The sequence below is a fragment of the Drosophila arizonae genome, chromosome 5, assembly GCF_054131065.1.
Source record: "Drosophila arizonae isolate 15081-1271.41 chromosome 5, UAZ_ARI_1.0, whole genome shotgun sequence".
Classification (NCBI taxonomy): Eukaryota; Metazoa; Arthropoda; class Insecta; order Diptera; family Drosophilidae; genus Drosophila; species Drosophila arizonae.
In genome coordinates this window covers 24,848,544-24,870,431 of record NC_142925.1, presented here as the reverse complement: position 1 = coordinate 24,870,431, position 21,888 = coordinate 24,848,544, and the positions used below count along the sequence as shown (strand labels likewise).

Below are 21,888 nucleotides of genomic sequence, written 5' to 3'. Positions count from 1 at the left end.
TCCTGCCCAGTCCATCCCCACTCATTGCCCAATGTGCTCAATTGTATTCAAATATGCATTTAATTTCTTCCATAATGACTGCAGGTCCGACTCAGACACATGAACGCGCTCTGCCCCAGCTCAGGCCATATATATATAATTTTAATTTAAGGCGTAAGAATTGCTTTTCGTGGACAACAGTGCAGAGAGGAAGGGAGAGACAGAGCGGGAGAGCGAGAGGGCCAGAAGGAATAAGGCAGTGAGACCAGAGAGACCAGAGAGAGGCAGAGACAAACCCCAACAACTGCTGAGCGATTTTAATTTAAATTTAGATTACGATACGAAATTGAAAATTGATTTTAAAAGTGCACGCAAATGCAGACAGTAACATTTTCGACATATATACATACATATATATAAATGGAAAAATAATGAAAGGGAAAATCATGGAAATTGCATATGAAACCGAAGACTACTGACAATATTAAAAGCAAAAAGGATTTAAAGGAAAGGAATCAAGTGAAGCAAAATAGCTCTCACTCATTTGGCTAACACGAAACAAGAAATGATGAAATCAAGAAAATAAAAAGTCCCAATAAATTGTCGTTAAGTTCTTAATTCAGTTGCTTAAGCTAATTTTAATGTATAAACAAATCAAGCGAATCTTTCAAATTATGTGTCATATATAAATATATATATACATATACATAAAGAAAAACAAAAGCGAACAACAAAATCTTTATAGTAGACGTACAAATTTAAGATTCAAAGCGACGATGCGAGAGCGGCTTAGTAAATATTAATTAAATATTTCGAATGAAAACAATTAATATACAAAAATTAGCTTTTCATTTAACCGAAATTTTAAGAGATTTTGTAACACTTACCTTTGGCATTTTATTAAACCGCCCTCGCATATCAAAGTATATTAACTTAAAATCAAATTAAACCAAAAAATAAATAAATAAAATAAAAATAAAATAAAATAAAAAACAAAGCGTGAACATTTGCGTAACCAAACAAGGTAATAAAATATAAAAAACAGCACACACACACATACTCTTACACTATGAAAGTGTGCGTGTGTGTGTAACAGCAATTAAGCTAACATTAGATGTAAACTAAGCTAATTAAACTTTAACAGAATGCAATAACAGAAAAGCAAAAGTCAAGCAACTGCAGTCGATGAAAATCTAGCAAATTCAGCTCGAGTAAGCCACAAACAGTTTGAGAGCCACAGACGAAATATATGTAGAATGAAAAGGTCAAACATTAATTAGAAAAGAAAGCACGTTCATTGGAGATTAGAGGCCAAAATAAAAGTAAGGTTTGATGGTCATGTTGATTAACAGACAGTTTGGGAGTCACAGCGTAGGCAATATCAACAAATTTTAGCTAAAACTCAGATATCGATAGTTTCCAATCATTCGGATATTTTGAAACTAACATAGATTGTACGTGAGGTGGCAGCTATATAAGTTCAAGTCAAGATTTTGATTTGATATCATCTCTGATCTGCATCTAGCACTTACAGTTCGAGAGTCACACAGTAAGCATTGAAGAGCACAGTTCGAGCTGCATAGATCTTTGGGAATAGCCAACTATTGAACCTACAATTGCCGATAACTGGACAGTTTGAGAAGCCTAGCTAGAGTCAGTCAATGAAATGTAATGTAAAAAATACAAATATTCTGTTTGAGCTTAGTTATAAAAGTCGAAGCCGAGTTTGGACAGTTGGACATGCACAGTGCGCGCCACAGTTTGAGTAGCCAATAAAATGTAAAATAAATCCATTTAGACATTAAACAGACATAACAAAAAATGTAAAAACAAAAACCATATATATTGCAAGAACAGGAAAACAAGCGAGCCGTGCAAGTGCATAAAATATTTTGTAAAATACAACAAGCTATAAGAACAAAAGCAACAACAATAATTAATAAAACCAATGCATCGTAAACTGTACTTTAAACGAAAACAGCCTTTTTCTTTAAGCGATTGTTTCTCGACTTTATCAAAACAGGTAAAATCAGCTTCAGCATTCCCGACATTATTATGCACAAGCCGGCGAACGCGAATGCAGCCATGAAACCGCCAGTCGTCTCCACCATAACACTACCCAAGGTGGTGCCCAGGAACACGCCTACCCCCATGACCAGGGCGGTAATGCCAAAGGCGGTCGTCAGCTTCGAGAGGCCCAAATACCGCACATAGATGAGGGCTCGCAACGTGGCATAGACAGCTGAAAAGAGAGAAACGCGAAAAGGTAAAAGGTGTGGGCTGCAAGAATGCCGACTGTCTGGGAATACTCTGTTCAGAAGTTTACAAAAAGGGTATACTGGTTGTGTGAAAAGTCCGTTAGTCAATATCAACGAATGAGTATTACGACTACGACTTAAGTTCGTTACTGCAAGAGTGAGTGAGGGTAAAGCTCATCAGCAGATTCGTTGGCAGCTGAGCTGTAAAGACGAAGATCTGTCCGGCTATCACCACTCCGCTTATAACATCTGGTTCCTCTACACACGTATGAGTAGACTTATACGGTTATAGCATCGTCGGTCGACTACAACGACGATCGCTATAGCCGAATTCTACTGTAGGAGATTCACTCAAAGTCAATGTTCTTCATTAAGAGTCAAGTGCCGGTCAGTCATCAAACATTGTCTTGTGAACAGAGTATCAAAGCGTGGTCTCTGTGCTGTTTTAGTCAGGGAAAGGCACCTGGAGCAACGCCGTAGCAGAGCCCGTAGAGAATTTGAAACCAGACCAAGTCGCTGCCGAAAAAGGCACTGACTAAGACCGCGATGCCGCCTAGGACCATGCCACCCCCACAGATGTAGTTCGTCCAGTTTCTCAGCTTGTAGGCCACAAAGCCGCACAGAATGCGCACTATGAAATTGGAGGTGCCGATGGCGGGGCCAATCATCTGGGCGTGTTGGTTGGGAACCGTGGTGCGCATCTTAGAGTAGAGAAAGGGTATATTGAAGCCCATGGGATACAGGAAAGCGGACGCCAGCAGCACACGGAACTCATAGCTCTTCAGCAAATGCATGTCGAACAAACGATTCATGGCCTTTAAGATTTTCTGATGGATCCAGCAGCGACTCTTGTGTGACACGTGGCGTTTCTGTTGAGTAGAAACGGGGGTCGCGGCGCGCTTGTGAATAACCGGACGGTGATCAACGTAACCGTCAGAGACGGACACCCACTCCGACATGTCGGTGCTGTCATAATTGTGAATATTGTGCAGACCATAGGCGGCACTTTGCAGCTGGAGAAAGCAAAGAAAATGTGCTGAGATCCTTGGCCGGGCATTGATGAGGTTCGCTTACATGAGTCTCGGTGCCCACCAGCTCGAGTTCCTTGCCATCAAACTGCTCCCTGCGATGCGGCTCGTCGTAGTCAACGGGGCCCGTGTAGAAGAGATCGTCGCGCTGCATAGGATCCGGCCGTACCAGATAGTTGACTTCAGAGCGCATGGACTTATCATCGTCATGATCAGTCTTGACACAACAGGGACAAATGAGGTTCCTACATCGTTTGCGCTTAGTCTCCTTCTTCTTGTTGGGCTCGAAAGTATCTAGCACGGGATGAGATCTCTTCATGGAGAGGTCTTCGCTCAGAAAATTGTGGACGTAGAAATTGCCGTAGTACTCGGAAGAAGTGGAGCTGATCTCCGGAAAGCGATGAACTACGCCCACTGGCGATGGCTTCACCTCCAAATAGGCCATCGACACAAAAATCAGAAGACAGACGAGGAAGGCATGACACCGGACCGTATTCCGCCAGCCAATCTGTTGCTCCATCAAATTGTTAGTAATCGAGAAGATCAAAATGCCAGCACCAGCACCAGAGCAGGAGAAGCCGCTGGCCAGCGCACGATAGCGCTCGAAATAGAATCCAATGATGAGCTGAGAGCTCACCCAGATCATGCTCAATCCGGGTCCACCTGCGGCGACTGCGGCCTTTGTAGTTGGGTGTTAGTACACACAGTCCCACTTGGTACCTACCAACGATGCCATAGACCAATATCATGACAGTCAAATTCGGACTAAAGCTGGCCACCAACAAGGCCAGCGTTGAGATGGCCACGCCCAGCATGGCCACAGGCCGAAATCCGTAGCTGTTGATCAGCGCACTGGAGAAGGCGCCGCCCATGAAGTAGCATCCAATCTGTATGCTGGCCACCAGGGCCACCGCGGAGGTGCTCACTTTGAAGTCTTTCTCCATGGCGGGCAGCAGAATGCCAATCGAGAAAATGATGCCATCCACAATGAGCTGGGCAAGAAAGCTGAGAATGAGCACGACCCAGCCAAAGCCACCGTCCGGCGGGATCGCCATGTAGATCTACGTGGTAATTGCAAGCGAATGTCAGTTGCGACTGACTAACGTCCTCCACTCACCCACTTACGAAGGCCAGGCCGGACTCCAGCCTCATATGCGGCGGAAGATTGCCCTGCTGAAAGTCGACTGGATCGAGATCCATTAACTCCGCCTCGGTTAGTATTATCGTTCCGCTGCTGCTGTACATAAGGCTGCTGCTGCTTTCGGTAGCTCTTTCCCTATCCGATGGTTCAGACTGCGGAAAATCTGTCATATCATTTCCTGATACTAACTGTGAATTGTATGCAGGGTGGGAGGACGTGATAACATCAAGAATCGAGTCTTCCGATTTATCGACAGCGGGATTTCGTGATACACTTCCTAAAAACAGAGAAAAAAGGGGAGATGTTTAAGAACGGAAGCACTCCAGAAGTGAGTTCTTAAGAAGCCATTGCTAAAGTCCATTCACTTCCTCCCCAACTTAGGGTTGCCAAGACTGAAGTATTCTCCACAAATTCAAACATATCAAACGTACTTTTTTTGTATACCTTAGTCCTCTTGGTGAGCAGCGGCTCTTCTCTGTCATAGTCGTAGGAGTTGCTGGAGGATCTCCTCGTCTGCACACCCTGACTCTGAGATGGCCCCTTTCGTCTGCCTTCAGTGCCACCTGTCTCGTGACTGCGCGGGCGCTCAGGATCAGTGTTGGCCTCCGCATCGTCATTTTCAGGTGGTGATGGACCAGCCACCAGGATGACGGGCGCCGACAGAATCCCTGGTAGCTCTTGTTGGCCTTCATCGGTGCTGAGGCTCGTCGCATCGGAGGGCACCGTCTCAGCGTCGGTCCTCGATGCAGTCATTCCCTGTGCCGTGCTGTCGCCTTCCTCCTCGGGCGCGGCATGTTGCGTCGGAGACGCTCGACTGTGGATGGGTTAAGCCGGTGGTTAGCTGGGAGCTACTACGCACCGCCAAGGCGTACTCACCTACCCTGACTACGTTTTCTGCTCATTTTTCGACTCGAAGCAAGCTGACATTTTTCTCAAATCCCTGTGCTGGCTGTCACATCCAGTCCCCCAGTCTTAACTTCAATGGCAGCGCGTGAACTATCAGCATAAGACAGCTGTAAGGCAGCAGTCACAGCAGCCGCTGAGTATGGCCTCGTCCCAGTCCCGGTGCCGGTCCCGGTGCCTGTCCGGGTGCAACGTGCTGTTAGCCAGAAATGTCCCGGCTGCAATATGAGAAATTCCCGGCTGCAGACCGCGAGACCCAAACATTGACGTCGAACCGGCATCTGTTGCGGCAGACAAACAGGCAGGCAGACAGACAGAGAGACAGTCAGGCAGTCTGCAGCAACCCGCACCCGCATTCCTGCAACAGTTGCAAGTAGTAAGTTGCAAGTTGCTTTTACTGCGACTGTTACTTTTGCCATTCCCCACTCCAGTTGTTGTTTATTTTGGCCCGGCGAAATTGCATCAGTGCAATTTCATTGATTGCAAGTAAATGAAATCATTCCAATGTCCCGCACACAACTTCTTCTACGGCTCCCACGTCCGCCACTCTTTGGCTGTGGCTCCGGCGGAGAATGCGCGCATGTTCGTCTAGGAAAGTGCCAAGTGCATTTGCGCTTTATGTGAATTTTGAGTAGTGAACTCTAGTTACTTAATTTACAGCATTATTTATTCAAACGGCAGAAGAGCAATTTGATGGGAAACCATAGGCCAAAGAGACTCGCACTGCCAGCCAAATGATGGATGATACTATATTATTCTCTTATATCACATATACACATTACATAATCTTTGTAACTCTCTCTCTCTCGCATGCTCACATGCCTGATTGAATGGGAATGTTATACATATCTAAAGAGCGTATATTAATCCCTATGTAATAACTTCTCATTGCTCGTATTGTATCTCATCCATCTCGTAGTATTAGTTATGTGTAGGTCAACCCATAGCACTGGCAATAAAATAATATTGATATATTAAATAGGTATTAAACAACAGTTATATACTTTCTACCTTCTATTCTCCCTAACATCCTGTATTAGCTTTAAAGCTGAAGGAGTTGGTTTAATTGCCCATGCTGAAGCGTGTAAAGACTGTTCTAGGGGCAACTGCAATTCATATCAGTTGAGGGAACTATCCATCAAAATTTCTATCGTCCCTTAGTTTCACTTTGATATCCGCAAATGGGGTTTCGCTGTTTAATTTGTTAACTGTTAACTTGATTAGATAAATGCTCTCTGCAAGCAAATGTATTGAGTACTCTCGTTTCTGTGGCAGCTGCTAAGCCACTCAAGGCTCGGCACAGCAATAAAAGCCAATGAAAAATAAAATCAGGTAAAGTGTAGGCATAACAGTGCTCTCATTCAGGCTCATGCATTTTTTGGTCTGCTGCGCACGTCAAAAAATAAACAAACAATAAAAAAGACACAAATAAAAACAAGTAAGAAGGCTCCAGTCGAGACTGCTCGACTGGGAGATACCCTGAACCCTCCAAGCTGATATTCTAATCATTCTGGACTTCTTTTATGCACACATACATACACATGCATTTATAAACACGCGCTCTGCTAACTGCGCAGTAAACAGCGACAGCGCTTGGGTGGCGCTGCAGTGTGGGCAACATTATAAGAATTTATTTGTTGAATAATTTCTTTTTATAGACGTACAATCTTAATGAAACTTTCACAGCGTAATCATATGGTTAAAATGTATATACATTCCGAAGCACAAGTCTCTAGTGCTTGATTTTTTTTACAAATTTGGGGCGAAGGGGGCATGGTATCCAAAATCTGAAAGCGACAAAATCTTCGTATCGATCAACTGTATTTACACAGTATATCTGAAGTCTCTCTAAAGTTGTTCAAATTAGGCTGAAAAAACAAAATCAATTTTTCGATTATTCTCGATAAAAAAGTTATCGGATGAGTTATCGAAAAATGTGATAAACTTGTACTGCCTATGGCACTCACGGACAGACGGACAGGGCTATATCGACTCAGCTCGTCGTGCCGATCAAGAATATGTATATGTCGGAGAATGACTGTAGATATCGATTGGTAATATCGATAGCTATATGCTGTGAGTGGCAATCAGGATTACTAAACTGTCCGATTGCTGAGTGTAGTCCGTGTCACGTAGTGTTATGAGGTGGCAACATATAGTATGGCCAGATTGTTAAGAGATGTCTCGGGGAGATGACTTGTATTTTGAAGATATGAACACACGTACACGGAATTCACGTAGCTCCAGCGTTAATAAGAAATAGTTAACTACGAACATGATAACGAAGACCCGACATCAGAAGTGGGATCGGCACCACCTCCTACGTTCTCGGAGGAGCAGTGGCGTACGAATTTTGGACCTACAAAACCGAAATTTGATGGAATTTGTCAAGGCTACCAATACATACGTGAAGTGAGCAGCAGAAACGTGACGTCATTCTACGAAAATTTAACGCTGACGTGGCAGACGTTGATGCTGAAAATTGATGTCCGACTGTAGCTGAAATATGTGTGGTAGATGAATCGAAGATAAGTATACTGATCCGAGGTGAGAGCTTTCCAATTATCTTTGATTCTGGTGTATTAGTCCTTAGCTAAAGATAGCTTTGCATATGAAACAAGTGACAGTGCTCGGTCGAGACTGCTCGACTGCTTGATGCCCTTGGCTCCTTGGGCTGTTGTTCTGGTTATTCTGCGCATTTTTGTGTACACATACGGTGGCGCATGCACCCGCTCTGCTGGCTGCGCTGCGTTGAGACCGGTGTTGTGGGATTTTTTTGTTTGGATGGTTTCTCTTGTGGTGGGACTGTCTTTGTGGGACTTTCGGAGCGTGATCGTGGTGCTCAGATGTGTGTGTTCCGAGGTACGGATCTCTAGTACATTTTGTTGGTTTCAAAGTATGATGAAATATGTAAGGAAATGTGTATGGCATAGTATAACATACAAATTTTCTAAGCCTTCGTCCGGAAAATACAAATGGAATGTATCACATTCCTAAAATTGAAATACCTTGGCATTATACATTAGGAGCAAGTTGAGTGGCAAAGGTGATGTGAAGGAATATGTCACTGTTCATCACACGTTGCGTTGAAGAAAAATCTGCTATAGCACTTTTTGGAGGACCCAATCGTACTATTGCAGATCAGGGCAGAAGCTTTGCAAGTAACGGCTTTAAAGATTTTTGCTCAAGTAATCAAATAGATTTTCATTTGGTAGCGACCGGTGCCAGTCAAGCTAATGGACAAGTTGAGCGCATCATGAGTGTACTAAAGAACATGCTTACAGCAGTGGAAACTAGTCAGCGTTCCTAGCAAGACGCTTTAGGAGAGATACAATTAGCTATAAATGGCACAAACAGTCGTGTCACTAAGTATAGCCCGTTAGAATTTTTGATTGGAAAGGTATCTCGACCGCTTGGTCTCTTGCCTATTGGCGATGAGGAGCATCGCGTAGATTTAGAGCCAGTCAGGGTACAAGCTAAAAATAATATGAGACGCAATGCTCAATATGATAAAACTAAATATGATAAAGATAAAGCTAAAATCGTAAAGTTTAAGATAGGAGATCATGTCCTACTTAAGGCCCAAGAAAGACATAAAACTAACTTGGACCCCAAGTACAAAGGTCCGTTTTTGATTGTTGATGTATTAGATGGAGACAGATATACACTTAAGGACTTAAAAGTATTCGCATGATAGTTTGTTAGCCATGCCAACACAACAAGATCCTGCAGAATTAGACGATAATGAAAGCATCGAAAGAGATGTTATGAAAGTTGTTGCTGAGGCATCAGAGATGAGACTGCCATAAAAATGTGTTGCTGAGGCATCAGAGATGAGACTGCCATAGATATGTGTTGCTGAGGCATCAGAGATGAGACTGCCATAAAAATGTGTTGCTGAGGCATCAGAGATGAGACTGCCATAGATATGTGTTGCTGAGGCATCAGAGATGAGACTGCCATAGATATGTGTTGCTGAGGCATCAGAGATGAGACTGCCATAGATATGTGTTGCTGAGGCATCAGAGATGAGACTGCCATAAAAATGTGTTGCTGAGGCATCAGAGATGAGACTGCCATAGATATGTGTTGCTGAGGCATCAGAGATGAGACTGCCATAAAAATGTGTTGCTGAGGCATCAGAGATGAGACTGCCATAGATATGTGTTGCTGAGGCATCAGAGATGAGACTGCCATAGATATGTGTTGCTGAGGCATCAGAGATGAGACTGCCATAAAAATGTGTTGCTGAGGCATCAGAGATGCGACTGCCAAAAAATTGTGTTGCTGAGGCATCAGAGAGGTGAATGCCAAAAAGTTGGATCTCTAGACTGTTGTGATATGTTGTGTTGGATGGCATGGGACCTGAATGTCTTCAGTAGTAGAATATTGTGAAATAAATTTGTTCTGAGTTAAGATATTTGAAAAGAAAATAACACGAGGACGTGTTGTTGTCAGTATGGCCGTGTCGGAGAATTATTTGAATGTTGATATCGATTGGTAATATCGATAGTTATATGCTGTGAGTGACAATCATGGTTACTGAGTGTAATATTGAAGGGAAAATAACACGAGGACGTGTTGTTGTCAGTATGGCCGTGTCGGAGAATGACTGTAGATATCGATTGGTAATATCGATAGCTATATGCTGTGAGTGGCAATCAGGATTACTAAACTGTCCGATTGCTGAGTGTAGTCCGTGTCACGTAGTGTTATGAGGTGGCAACATATAGTATGGCCAGATTGTTAAGAGATGTCTCGGGGAGATGACTTGTATTTTGAAGATATGAACACACGTACACGGAATTCACGTAGCTCCAGCGTTAATAAGAAATAGTTAACTACGAACATGATAACGAAGACCCGACATATACTTTATGGAGTCTGCGATGACTCCTTCTGCCCGTTATATACTTTTTCACAAAACCATTATACCCCGGCTTCCCATTTTCAATGGGTTCAGGGTATAAAAAATAAAAAAACGAAAGCAAACCCAATCCTTAGGAGGGGTGCAAAAATGCACGGAAAAAACATTAAGTTTACGCCGTGCCTGGACATTCAACGGACTCCGGCAGTTTTCGCTTTTACGCCGCATTCGCCTGCCATACTTTTCCTCCAGCTCCTGCGAGATATGCATGAGTGCAGGGCCATAAAATTGGGTCAATTGCTGTTAACAATTTGGCGGCGCAATCTTTTGGCCGTTTCGATTTCAAGGCAGCTGCCCCGGGCCCAATTTGGCAAGCCTGAAATTGCTGCTACCAGTTCAGAAAAAAAACGTAGGACCATCCATGCCTTTTGCAAAAAAAAAAAAAAAAAAAAAAAAAAAAAAAAACAAGTAAGAAGGCTCCAGTCGAGACTGCTCGACTAGGAGATACCCTGAACCCTCCAAACTGATATTCTAATCATTCTGGACTTCTTTTATGCACACATACATACACATGCACGTATAAGCACGCGCTTTGCAAACTGCGCAGCTAGCAGCGGCTGCGCTTGGGCTGCACTGCAGTGTGGGCAATATAACGAGAATTTATTTGTTGAATAATTTCTTTTGTAGACATACGATCTTAATGAAACTTTTAGAGCGTAATCATATGGCTTAAATGTGTGTACATTTCAAAGCACAAGTCTCTAGTACTTGAAATGCGTTTTTTACAAATTGGGGGCGAAGGGGGCGTGGTATCCAAAATCTGTAAATTACAAAATCTTTGTATCCATTAACTTTATATACAACGCAAATTTGAAGTCTCCAGGTCTAAAAGTGTTCAAAATAAGCTGAAAAAACATTGTCGATTTTTCGATTATTCTCGATAAAAAAGTTATCGGATGAGTTATCGAAAAAATAAAGCAAACTTGTACTGCCTATGGTATACACGAGTATGCTTGCCAAATTTCAGCTCTCTAGCTCTTATATCTTCTGAGATCCTTTTGCTCATACGGACGGACGGACGGACGGACGGACGGACGGACGGACGGACAGACGGACAGGGCTATATCGACTCAGCTCGTCGTCCTGATCAAGAATATATATACTTTATGGGGTCTGCGATGATTCCTTCTGCCTGTTACATACTTTTCACAAAACCATTATACCCTGATTTCCCATTTTCAATGGGTTCAGGGTATAAAAACAATTTCTCATAGAGCTGTTGTTTGCAAAAACGGAAATGGACGAAAACGAAAATTCGCACCCGGGCTCTGGGACGCGTTGGTGAACGGGCAGGCATCTATTGGCCCAGAGGGCACAAAATGCCCACTCACTAATTAATTAGTGCGTTTTGTTTATTGTTTGCTGTTGGAACTTTCCCCAGAATTGCCTCAACAGTGCCTCGGCTGCCTTGCACTTTAGCTGGTCTAGCACCGGGTCCGGTTCGCAACTGCGAATCAACTCTCTGAATGCATTTCAAATACCAAGCCGACTCTCATACTCAAAAGTGTAGCATAATTTTTTTATTTAATTATTTTTTTTTTTTTTTTTGCTTTTTAGTTTTGCTCCGCATTATTTGTTGAGCTGTCCAAAATGCATACTTAAATTAAATGAAAGCCTTTAGAGCTGTTATATTATATAATGATCATTAATAATAAAATGTAATATTCAAATTAACAATAATTTCAATTAAATGAACCCAGATTATGTAACGGGATGGGAAAATATGTATGTCAATTTTGTTTCTCTCTTCCGACTTTAATTCTCTACAATCTACAGTTGGTATTGCTTTTGTTGTCACTCGGCGAGGCCACATAGAGTTTTTTGGTAGGCATTATGTCAGTATTCTGTTGGGTTTCAAACATTCTTTTTGTACGCATTTGAAAATTTTCAACTTTTTTCATCATGAGTTTAAAAAATTTTAGTAACTCGACGGCTTTTTTTAAAGATCTTCCCAGAATATGTTTAAAAAGGGTACCGACTCGTCGCATGGTTAGCTCCAAAGTCCATGCAGCACATGCGAAGAAGGAGTCGTACTGGGTACAGAAGACCATGAAGCCAGTGGATAAGGAGCAGGTCCGGCCACAAAAATCAGATGTCGGGAGTAGGGCAAAACCTCGTCTAGGGTTTCCGAGCTTTAGTGTGCCAAACAGACCAGATGGTATAGTCCCAAATTTTGGTAATACGCGACTTGATACGCGCTTATACAAGCCTAGTAAGAGTTTAGATCGGGCATTCCAATCCAACTGGGTGGACTGTGCCCCAAGAAGAAAGACCATCAAACATATTCAGATGATACCACCAGAGATCAAACGTCGCGTTAAGACACCCAGGCCGTACTGTCCCCCCGATACTCCCGACCAGCTATCCACAGAAACCGAGGGCCCCGAGTCCGAGGGCCTGAAGGGCACAGTTGAGGACAGAGCAGTGCAGAAAGCCAGCAAGAGGCCGCGAACCCGCTATCCGAGTTTCTCAGAGTGTACTGCGGCATGGAAGTCAGCATCCTCGGATAGTCTCCATCCGCGATCCGTTTGCGATGTGTGGCGCTACTACCAAAATTTATATCGGTGAATACAGAAGGTCAAGCAACGTAGGCCACATGTTAGACAAGTTTATAATTGACGTGATCCAGACTAAAAAAACAAATCGTTTTGTTTATCATATTTAATACCAAATTGTCAATAATCCATAATGAGTTGTACAGAGAAAATATAATATATTAAAGTCGTGTATGTATATTATAAACAGTGTCTATAAGTATAAGTATTTATATAAATATTTTATATAATACATATATTGAATACTCATTGCTGAGTTTATAACTCATAATTATTAATTTGTTCATTGCAAATTGCAAAGAAACAAGGGGCTAAAAGTTATTATTAATTATATAAATAAATATTTTGCTATATTAAATCCGAAAAAAGGCTGAAGATTTTTGCTAGTTTCCTATGAACCATCCCATTCTATGGATGATATGTCGGACGAGGGCAACAAATCATTTTCTGTCTCAGTTATAGGGCTTTTTAATTGTATTTGTGGCCTTGAAAGATCAACTGAGGTATGATTTCTTCAAATAGGGCATTTGACAATTATTTGTTTGTATTGACCTTAATGCCCTGATTCCGACTAATTTGTATTATATTATATCTATTATAGTAAATTGGCTTCCATTATGCATTCGATGCTGGACAAGATGTTTTGCGAATGGGGATAGTAGCAGAGCTTGCCCTGGTGGGGCGTAAGTGAGGGGATTTGCAAGAATGTTACGCAGTTCTCTTGCTGTTTATATGCCCTCACTCATTGTAAATACATAAAAGTAGCTTTGAATGGGGCTCATTGCAGATACTTTGAAGTATTTGCCATAATTTGTGATCTCTTGCAATGACTTCATATATGTATGTACTTCTGTTTATATATGTATTTAATTCGATTGCTAGTGCATTTAGCTAGGCTTCCTTGGGCGCAGCTTATAGCTTGGCTGTCTACTCAATTCGAGTGCAATCTGAAGTTGATGTTAATGCTGCCAGTGTTGGTTAATGCCAAGTCGAAAGGGATGCCGCACCGAGCATAGAGCTGCAGCTACTTTGCTTTGTGGCGCGCCTCTCGAAATGGCGAAGTGTACTTCTGCGCCTGGTGGCATTCCTAAAAGGGATTTGCATGCCGCTGAGATGTTTATCGCAAATTGTTGCCCTCAACGTCGACGTCGACGTCGACGTTGTCGTTGTCGTTGTCGTTGTCCTTGTCCCCGCCGACTGTCGTCTGGACGAACACAAATGTCAACAGCACAAAGCGCTGACGTTTACATTGAAAGTCACTTTGGGTGCCAGACAACAGCAGGAGCCGCAGGAGCAGCTGATGCCTTTGCTGCTGTTGCTCCTTGGGGCCTGGCTAATGAAAAGCGCCAACAGAAATGCAATGCATTTTATTTCCATTTAATTTTTTTATTTTCTGCAGCTTTTCACATAAATGCAAATGTTTGGCCAGGCCATGTTTAATTGCCAGAGATCTGGCATTGACGGCCTGCCGACTGCCTCCTCGGCTGGGAATCCTGCGTGTCCTGAACCTCACTTGCAGATTTGCCAAAACATGTGTCCTTGTTGCTGTTGCTGTTGTTGTTGTTGTTGGTGGTGCTGCTGCTGTTCAGTTGCTCGGTTGTTGGGCAAAAGTATGCCCCAGAGTGACATTTCGCACAAATGAAATGTATGGCTGAAAACTTGTCTATTTGGGCCCAAACAAATAATTTTATTATAAAACTTTTTTATGCATGTTTGCCTGGCTGCTTCGCCCCCATCCCCATGCCCCAGCTAACTGAGCTGGGTGCTCCGTGTCACATGACTCACCACCTAAACAAAATGAGGCTTTACGACAGCAATGGGCCACTGATGCAGAGAGCTCTGTGAGTCGCATACGGACCTCAGCCACCCGCCTGGCCAGTAGCACGATATGTGCAAAGAGCTAACCACAAATGTGCGAGCTCCACAATGTGTGCTCTCTTTTAGGGGTGGGCGAAAGGATGTTTATCCTGAAATGCGCTCTATTAGCTTTAGTAAAATATTTTTGTAAATGTTCTTTTAACAAAATATAATTGTAGGATTCAGATTAGATTTCATGTGGCAATTAATACGTTGCTTAAAACACTATGCTCGAACGATATAAAACTCCTCAATTTATCAAACTGATCTATACTAATAATAATAATAATAATAATAATAATAATAATAATAATAATAATAATAATAATAATAATAATAATAATAATAATAATAATAATAATAATAATAATAATAATAATAATAATAATAATAATAAATATAATAATAAATAAATAAATAGCAAAAAAATCCCTTGTATAAATTCACACAAAATAACAAGTTGAAGGAATCACGCGGGTAATTTCAACTTGATGTGCTCAGGCTGAGGCAACGGCAGGAACGAAAAAACTTCGTTGCAAGGGTGCCACGTTCAAAACACAAAAGTGAAGCAGTGGCTAAAACTACAGATACAATTCGAAGACAATAAAAACATATTTCAATACAGAACGCGATTCGTGAATATGCTATAATGCTCTCAAGCTCTTATAGCTACTGAGTCGACATGTTCACACAGACGGAAAGGTCTACACCGACTAAGCTCGTCCTTCCGATGAAGAATATGTAAACGTTATAGGATCTGCCTCGCCTCCTACTGCTTGTTATATACATTTAAAAGAAACATTTGTCATCTGCAATGGATTCAGGGCTTACATATACAAATTAAGCAATACTGTGACAAAACTTTATTTCAAACTATATCAACTAAAACCTAAGAACACTATTTCTAAAAGTTAAAGCTAGAGTCATATGCCCTAACTGAGCTGACTAAGCACCTCGTGCAACGTGTGCAACAGGGTGCAGATTGAGGATTGAGTTCCTGATTCCTTTGAACAATGTTTGCTTTGAACAATGAGCAGCTCTTTATTTTATGAGCCACGCCTACTTTCGTCAGATCATACATTTCAGTAGCTGCGCTAAAAGTTTGTTCCACCGTTCCGCTCACTCAAATTAGGCTCGCACGAGTGACAATCTAAAAAAAAAAAACAAAATTAAGCTATGGCCAGAATTGAGACAGAGAAAGAGAGAGATAGAGGGAGTGAGAGAGAGAGTCAGAGAGAGTCGTACAATTAGTCGGGGGTCTAAATTGCTGCTGCTGCTTAAATGCAGTCCTGGCCTTTGCCTTTATTACCTGCCGCCGTTTGTTGCTATTTGCAGTTTGCAGCTTGCAACTTGCAACTTGCAACTTGCAGCTTGCCGCTTTAGCCTTTAAGCCCGCCTACAGTTGCCACATACCGCAGCAGGTCGCAGGTCGCAGGTCGCAGGTCGCAGCGGACTGCACCCACATAACCGTTAACGTAAAATGGCACTTTCTTCTGCTTTTATATTTTGGTTTTTCATTTATTTTCTCCTTTTTTTTAGATGGCTACACTTTATACACTTTGTTGAGTCTGGTTCGTGGTGCGGCGCTAAATGCCAGCTCGGCCATAGTTGTTGCTGGATTGTTAATATTATTTTATAATTTCTTTTATTGCCGCTGCATGGCCCCGGGAATGGCAGCCATGCTGTTTAAAAACATCCCGGCCCAAGTGCCGCAAGTGTGCTGCCAACTGTTCAGCGAATGCAGCCATTGCCATAAATTGTTAGTGCCGGCTAAGGGGCGATTTAGCCATGTTAAGTTCATTTATGCAGCTGTGATAGACGTAACTGTGCGTGAAGGACATTCTCGGAAACATGTTTAAGGCTTTAAGGAAAACAGAAACTGAAACGCGTAGGGCAGCTCCAGTGGGGAGTGCCTGAGTATGAGCTACCCAAAACCCGTACGATTCGCGTTCTTAACAGGAAATCACACATTCATTGAATCGCAGAATTTAAAAGTTGTAGTGAATTATTATTGAAAAGCGAAAGTAATTAAAATGCACTTAGATCGTAACACATGTACGTCAGATATGTGTATATAAAATTAATATTATATAAGAGATATATATTATGTATTAAATAAATGTAATAAATAAAGATATAGCAGATGTAGTTTCAAAATATTTTGTGTATTATATTGAAAGAAAAAGTTAAAGTAAAGTTTTTAAATGTCACATCTTTAATATATTTTTCAAGAGTATTTTTCCTTATTGACATTCTCTACAATTTGGCCAAATATAATTTTGTTTTTTTCCCATTAAATTGTTTTCCAATTTTTATCCATATTACTTAAATATGACTGGGAAATAGTTATTTATTCATTTATTTCAAAAGTCTATCTCACTGCAATATTTGTCAACCTCTTTTTATAGTCTGTGTATGTATATTTGTATGTTAATTTAAAATATTATTCTATGTGCAAAAATAAAAATATTTTTCGAGCCCCCATAACGTAATATGTCGACATATCTTGAAGCAGCTCAAAATAGCACTCAACACTCGAGCGAGTGGGTGCTTTTCAGCATTTGCTGCTGTCACAAGTGGCTGTCATGTTTATTGACATTTATTTGAGATGGCCTAGGAGAGGGAGCGGGCGCAGCGCGTGGGATTCTATTGACAAACTCGTAATTCAAATAGGCAGCAAACGTGCCGCGCAATTCAAAGCGTCAAGCGCGTCAAAATGTAAATTGGTAGCACAGAGTCTGGCGAGGGGCAGAGAGGAGCGGAGCGGAGTAGGGGACAGAGATATCTACGTGCTGCCTGTGGACAAATCAATTTGACAAAACGCAAAAATTTGTAATCAAACAATGTGTGTGTGCGTGAGTGTGGATATATTTTTGTGTGTGTGTGTGTGTATGTGAGCACAAATTTTTGGCTATTGTGACAATGACAATGACGGCAAAGACAAAGACACCAGGCAGATAAAATGCCAGCCGCAAGCTTAACAAGCAGACATTGAGGCAACTGGAGCAACTGAGGCGGATGGGGCCAGTCATTGTTTCCAGTTAAGTTGGCATCATAAGCCCCAGCCCAGCGGGGCGGGCTGTCGGGGGTCGCTTGGCCGTGGCATTGGCTGTGGGTACTGAGCACATTATGCGCTAAAGAGTTTAAACAGCTGTTGGCTGTGGCGCGTCTAACTGTCGCTCATTTTGCCCAACCAACATCACGAGAAAGGCCAGAGCGGAAGGGGCTGAGCGAGGGGATGTTACGGAGTCACTGCTTTGGCTTATCTACAGCACTTTGACAATTGCCATGGCGCGGAGCTTTGTTTAATTATGACATTAAATGCGAGTTCATTGTGTGAAGCTATGCGAGATTTTCGACTGCCCGCAAAAGTATGCAACAGTTTTTTTGCTGGCTCCCCCCTTGCTATTGCATGCAAATATTTTGGCCTGCTGTGTGTGTGTGACTGTGTGACTGCCAGCTGCTACTGCACGTAAACATTTGTGCATGTGCGGAAATTATATGTTGTATTACAACAGTCAGACACTCACACACACACAGACAGTCACTGAGCTGAGAGCTAGCTGTTGAGCCTGACAAAGGCAGCAGAAAAAGCATTAATAGAAATTCATATTGTATGGGAAGTGTGGTAAGCGGGCTGCCTACATAATAAACCCATTTCGTGCGGCTTTAAAATGCCATTTATGAAACATGTGCTAGCATTTATGCATATTAAATTAGTTAGATTGCCCCGGCACGAAAAATAAACTGGCAAAAGGCATCCAAAGTGCCACAATAAACTGACATAAACATAAACATACACAAGCTCGCACACACACACGCACACGGAGAGACTACGAGGGAGAGAGAGAGTGAGGGAGAGACACACACACACACACACTCACATAACGACTCCCATACAAATTCCAAAGTGCGAACCCTTTTTTATGGGGCAGCTCCCCCGACCTAACATTACGCACGCACAAATGGCGCTGGGCGCCGGGTTTGCAGCTGCTTTCGGGGGCGGCCATCAGCTTCATATTCACACACATTAACACGCCGAAATGCGCAATAATGAACCAGGCTTGGATATTCCTTATGCAAAATAAAAAAAAAAAAACATTTTCTTGCATCTATATTTAACATATTCTCCACATTAATAATATAATTTAGCCGATTTACTTGAGCTATTGATGACTTGATAGCTTCTTTCATTTCTTAAATATTTTATCTTTCTTTAATCCTAAGCTGCATTCTTTCACAGCAGGGATTAGATGTTGTACTATAAAATCCTTACGTTCTTGGGAAACATTACATTCTAAAGCATTTTCCAGCCAGTTTTCTTCCTCTTTTTCTTTTTCTTTTTAATTTTTTTTTTTTTTTTTTTTTTTTTTGTTTTTTTTTTCTTGCAAAGAGTTAAACTGAACAGAATATGTAAAATTACTAAAATGAAAATATTATATATGTATATGTATGTATAAAATAGTTGGGTCGCCTTTGTGTCGGACTTAAAAACGCATGTAAAAACTTTTCAAGTGTGAATTGCTCTTCATTTTTTGCAGCAGACACAAAACTCGTTTCGCCTCGCGCCCATTTCGTTGCCTACTTTTGTGCGCAGCAAAATGTAAGGCAGTTGGGTGAATGGGCACGAGTCTGTGTGAGTGTGTGTGAGTGTGGGGGTGTAAGAGAGTGTATGAGACGCAGTTGTAACAAAAAGAAGCATAAAATAAAATGGCAGCGCCAGAGATGTTTTATAAAAATTTATATGAGCATAATTTGTAAGAGACAAAAAAAAAGCGAACGAAGGAAAAAATATGTATGAGATGACATGATATGTAGGGATATGCTGTGTGCCTATGTGCAGGAGCATGCCCAGAACAGACAAGCCAGCCGAGAGTGAAAGCAACAAGGAATTTCGATACAGCAGCATGCAGTACATGCACCTGGAACCAGTAACAGAAAATCAAATTTAATAAAGCTCAACTGGAATAATTGTAAAATATTCGAGGTAGTTTTTCACATTCACTTTACAGACAATATTAGAAAATAACTAGATGCTTCAAATATTTATATTACAATTAAAAATGCATCTATGTATTTCAATATCCAATTTTAAAACAAGCAACAAATTTTTGTGGAAATAGAAGTGTGTGTTTATTATCTGAGTATATGTATATGAATATATGTTTGAATTTATGCTTGCTCTCCTACTAAAGTTATGGAACAAAGTTTGTATTGTTCTAAAATTGAATTGTTTGTATACACATCGCACATCACTTTCATCTGCATAGCACACGGCATAAATTGCCTTTCTATGTGATTCTCAAAAAACGCGAGCTGGGCCAATATGTTCGATTCACGATTAAATGAAAAAAATACTTTCACGAATATTACCAACACTATAATTCTCTAAAACCTATTCTCTCTCTCTCTCTTTTTATCTCCAGTTACCTTTTCTTCTCCCAGCCTCACTTTCCCCATTTCGATATCAAAATTGTAGAAGTTGTTGTTTTGACCAACCTGTTTACATCCTTCTAATATTTTCTCGCTCTGCTTGTCATGCAATTAAGATGCAAATTGTTTGCGCTTGAAATCAAATTCCATGCTCTGGCAAAACAGAGGAGCTTCGCTTCACATTGCCATCTATCGTTGCTGTTGTTGCTGTTGCTGTGGTTGCTGCTGCTGAAATGTCGTGCAAGTTTTCTAGTGAAGTGCACTACGTATGCAATCGACACATGTGTGCAACAAAACTCGTTAACACTTGAAAAGTTTCATGGCCCTGGGCAATTGTAATACGCTCTACTTGGAACACAGCACAGTGAGCAAGGCGAAGGGTGGTGCAGTAGGAGTAGGAAATAAGGAGTAAGTAACGTAATGCTGCTAAAAAACACTTAAGCAAAATCTTGTAAGCAGAAAATAACTCAGAATGTGCAAGTGTGTGGCCTCTGGCATAAGCAGCCTGAGTTTTTGCGGGAGTAGAGCGACTGTGTGTGTGTGTGTGTGTGTGTTTGTGGGGATCACCTTGACTAGAGCTTGCCCTGAAAACAAGCAAAGTTCAAGTACGTGACAGCTGTAAGTAAAGTGTTGTCTATATACATTTAAGTGGTTCTCCTGCGGTGCTGTGCCGTGTTTGAAAATCAAACCATGAGCTTCGTGGCTTAATGGCAGTTAATTGGAAAAGCCCAACTTCAAGGGAAAGTCTCTAGCAAGTTTCATGGGAAGGACTCCAATGTAGATCGAATTGCTTAAAGAATTGTCTTCTGTGTAACAAGGTTACTTAAAAGGCGTTGTAGGCCTCGCAGATGATGGTTTGCAGCTACATTCGATCCGCGATTTGAAACATACAACATAACTTGTATATATATTAAAAAAAAAAAAACCCATAAGAAGGTTCTAGTCGAGACTGCTCGACTAGGAGATACCCTGAACCCTCCAAGTTGATATTCTAATCATTCTGCACTTTTTCTTTGCACACATGCATACACATGCATCCAGACGCACGTATAACAACGCGTTCTGCTAACGGCGCAGTAAGCAGCGACTGCGCTTGGGCTTCGCTGCAATGTGCGCTATATTATACGAATTTATTTGTCGAATAATTTAATTTCTAGGCATACAATCTTAATGTATGTTTAAATGTAATAATGTTTAAATGTATGTACATTCTAAAGCACAAGTCTTTAGTAGGTGAAATGCGTTTTTTACAAATTTGGGGCGAAGGGGGCGTGGTATCGAAAATCTGTAAATTACAAAATGTTTGTATTCATCATATGCATATACACAGTAAATCTGAAGTCTCTAGGATTAATAGTATTCCAATGAGACTGAAAAAAACAAAATAAATTTTTCGATTATCCTCGATAAAAAAGTTATCAGATTATTTATCGAAAAGATAAGACAAACTCGTACTGCGTATGGTACACACGAGTATGCATGCAAAATTTTCCTTTTAATATTTGAAAAAAAAAACTCTTTCCCGCAATGTCTTAAGTTAAGAGACCATGCTTTCAGATAATTCAAACAGCTGCAATGGAAGGGAAACATTTCAGCATATATAAAATTAATAAAATTAGGAACTCGTCTCATAGATATAAATATTGTTATTTCGGTTGGGGAACTTTTATGATATCCTGTAAGCAGTTCGATCTTTACTGGCTGCGTGCTTGGGAACAGTTGTGAAAGTTCTTCGGTCACAGGAAATAGACAGTTGAATTGTCGCGGAACTTTTTACGAGCTGCCTCCCGATTACCAGCTAGCGGAC

At 41.4% G+C, this 21,888-nt stretch overlaps 3 protein-coding genes and 1 long non-coding RNA gene across 7 annotated transcripts in view; 2 read left to right on the top strand and 2 right to left on the bottom strand.

Moving 5' to 3' along the window:
* The window catches only part of mspo (M-spondin), a 69,891-nt gene extending 67,934 nt beyond the window's left edge, over positions 1–1,957 (top strand). For both annotated transcript variants that reach the window (XM_018013008.2, XM_089472341.1), the window contains exon 6: positions 85–1,957. In XM_018013008.2, the coding sequence (XP_017868497.1) occupies positions 85–103 (19 nt within the window). In that variant the 3' untranslated portion in view covers positions 104–1,957. The remainder of the gene's footprint in view (positions 1–84) is intronic.
* Targ (Tarag) lies at positions 1,800–5,536 on the bottom strand. Of its 3 annotated transcripts, none has more exons than XM_018009279.2 (7): positions 5,283–5,536; positions 4,838–5,220; positions 4,391–4,683; positions 3,990–4,326; positions 3,312–3,937; positions 2,701–3,250; positions 1,800–2,221 (listed from the first exon to the last, which is right to left on the bottom strand). In XM_018009279.2, exons 1-7 carry the CDS (start codon positions 5,306–5,308, stop codon positions 1,947–1,949), a joined length of 2,490 nt encoding a protein of 829 aa, XP_017864768.1. In that variant the 5' UTR covers positions 5,309–5,536; the 3' UTR covers positions 1,800–1,946. The 3 variants fall into 3 exon arrangements, with proteins under 3 accessions (XP_017864768.1, XP_089328464.1, XP_089328465.1); XM_089472338.1 differs by having other exon boundaries at positions 3,312–3,928; XM_089472339.1 differs by having other exon boundaries at positions 5,287–5,535.
* A 6,527-nt stretch (positions 5,537–12,063) lies between these two features.
* On the top strand, positions 12,064–12,978 carry LOC108617280 (uncharacterized). Its single transcript, XM_018013012.2, has one exon. It carries the CDS (start codon positions 12,139–12,141, stop codon positions 12,802–12,804), a length of 666 nt encoding a protein of 221 aa, XP_017868501.1. The 5' UTR covers positions 12,064–12,138; the 3' UTR covers positions 12,805–12,978.
* A 2,518-nt stretch (positions 12,979–15,496) lies between these two features.
* LOC149268849 (uncharacterized) lies at positions 15,497–16,794 on the bottom strand. The gene is made up of 2 exons (XR_016270353.1): positions 15,958–16,794; positions 15,497–15,798 (listed from the first exon to the last, which is right to left on the bottom strand). It is a non-coding gene; the product is annotated as an uncharacterized LOC149268849 (long non-coding RNA).
* Positions 16,795–21,888: the final 5,094 nt, after the last annotated feature.

Excerpts from the sequence above, each read along its gene's own strand:
- Targ (XM_018009279.2), bottom strand. The coding sequence starts at position 5,308 with ATGAGCAGAAAACGTAGTCAGGGTAG. Across the intron at positions 5,221-5,282 it reads AGAAAACGTAGTCAGGGTAG|TCGAGCGTCTCCGACGCAAC; the intron begins GTGAGTACGCCT and ends ACCCATCCACAG. Across the intron at positions 4,684-4,837 it reads GACTAAGGTATACAAAAAAA|GAAGTGTATCACGAAATCCC; the intron begins GTACGTTTGATA and ends CTCTGTTTTTAG.
- LOC108617280 (XM_018013012.2), top strand. The coding sequence starts at position 12,139 with ATGAGTTTAAAAAATTTTAGTAACTCGACGGCTTTTTTTAAAGATCTT.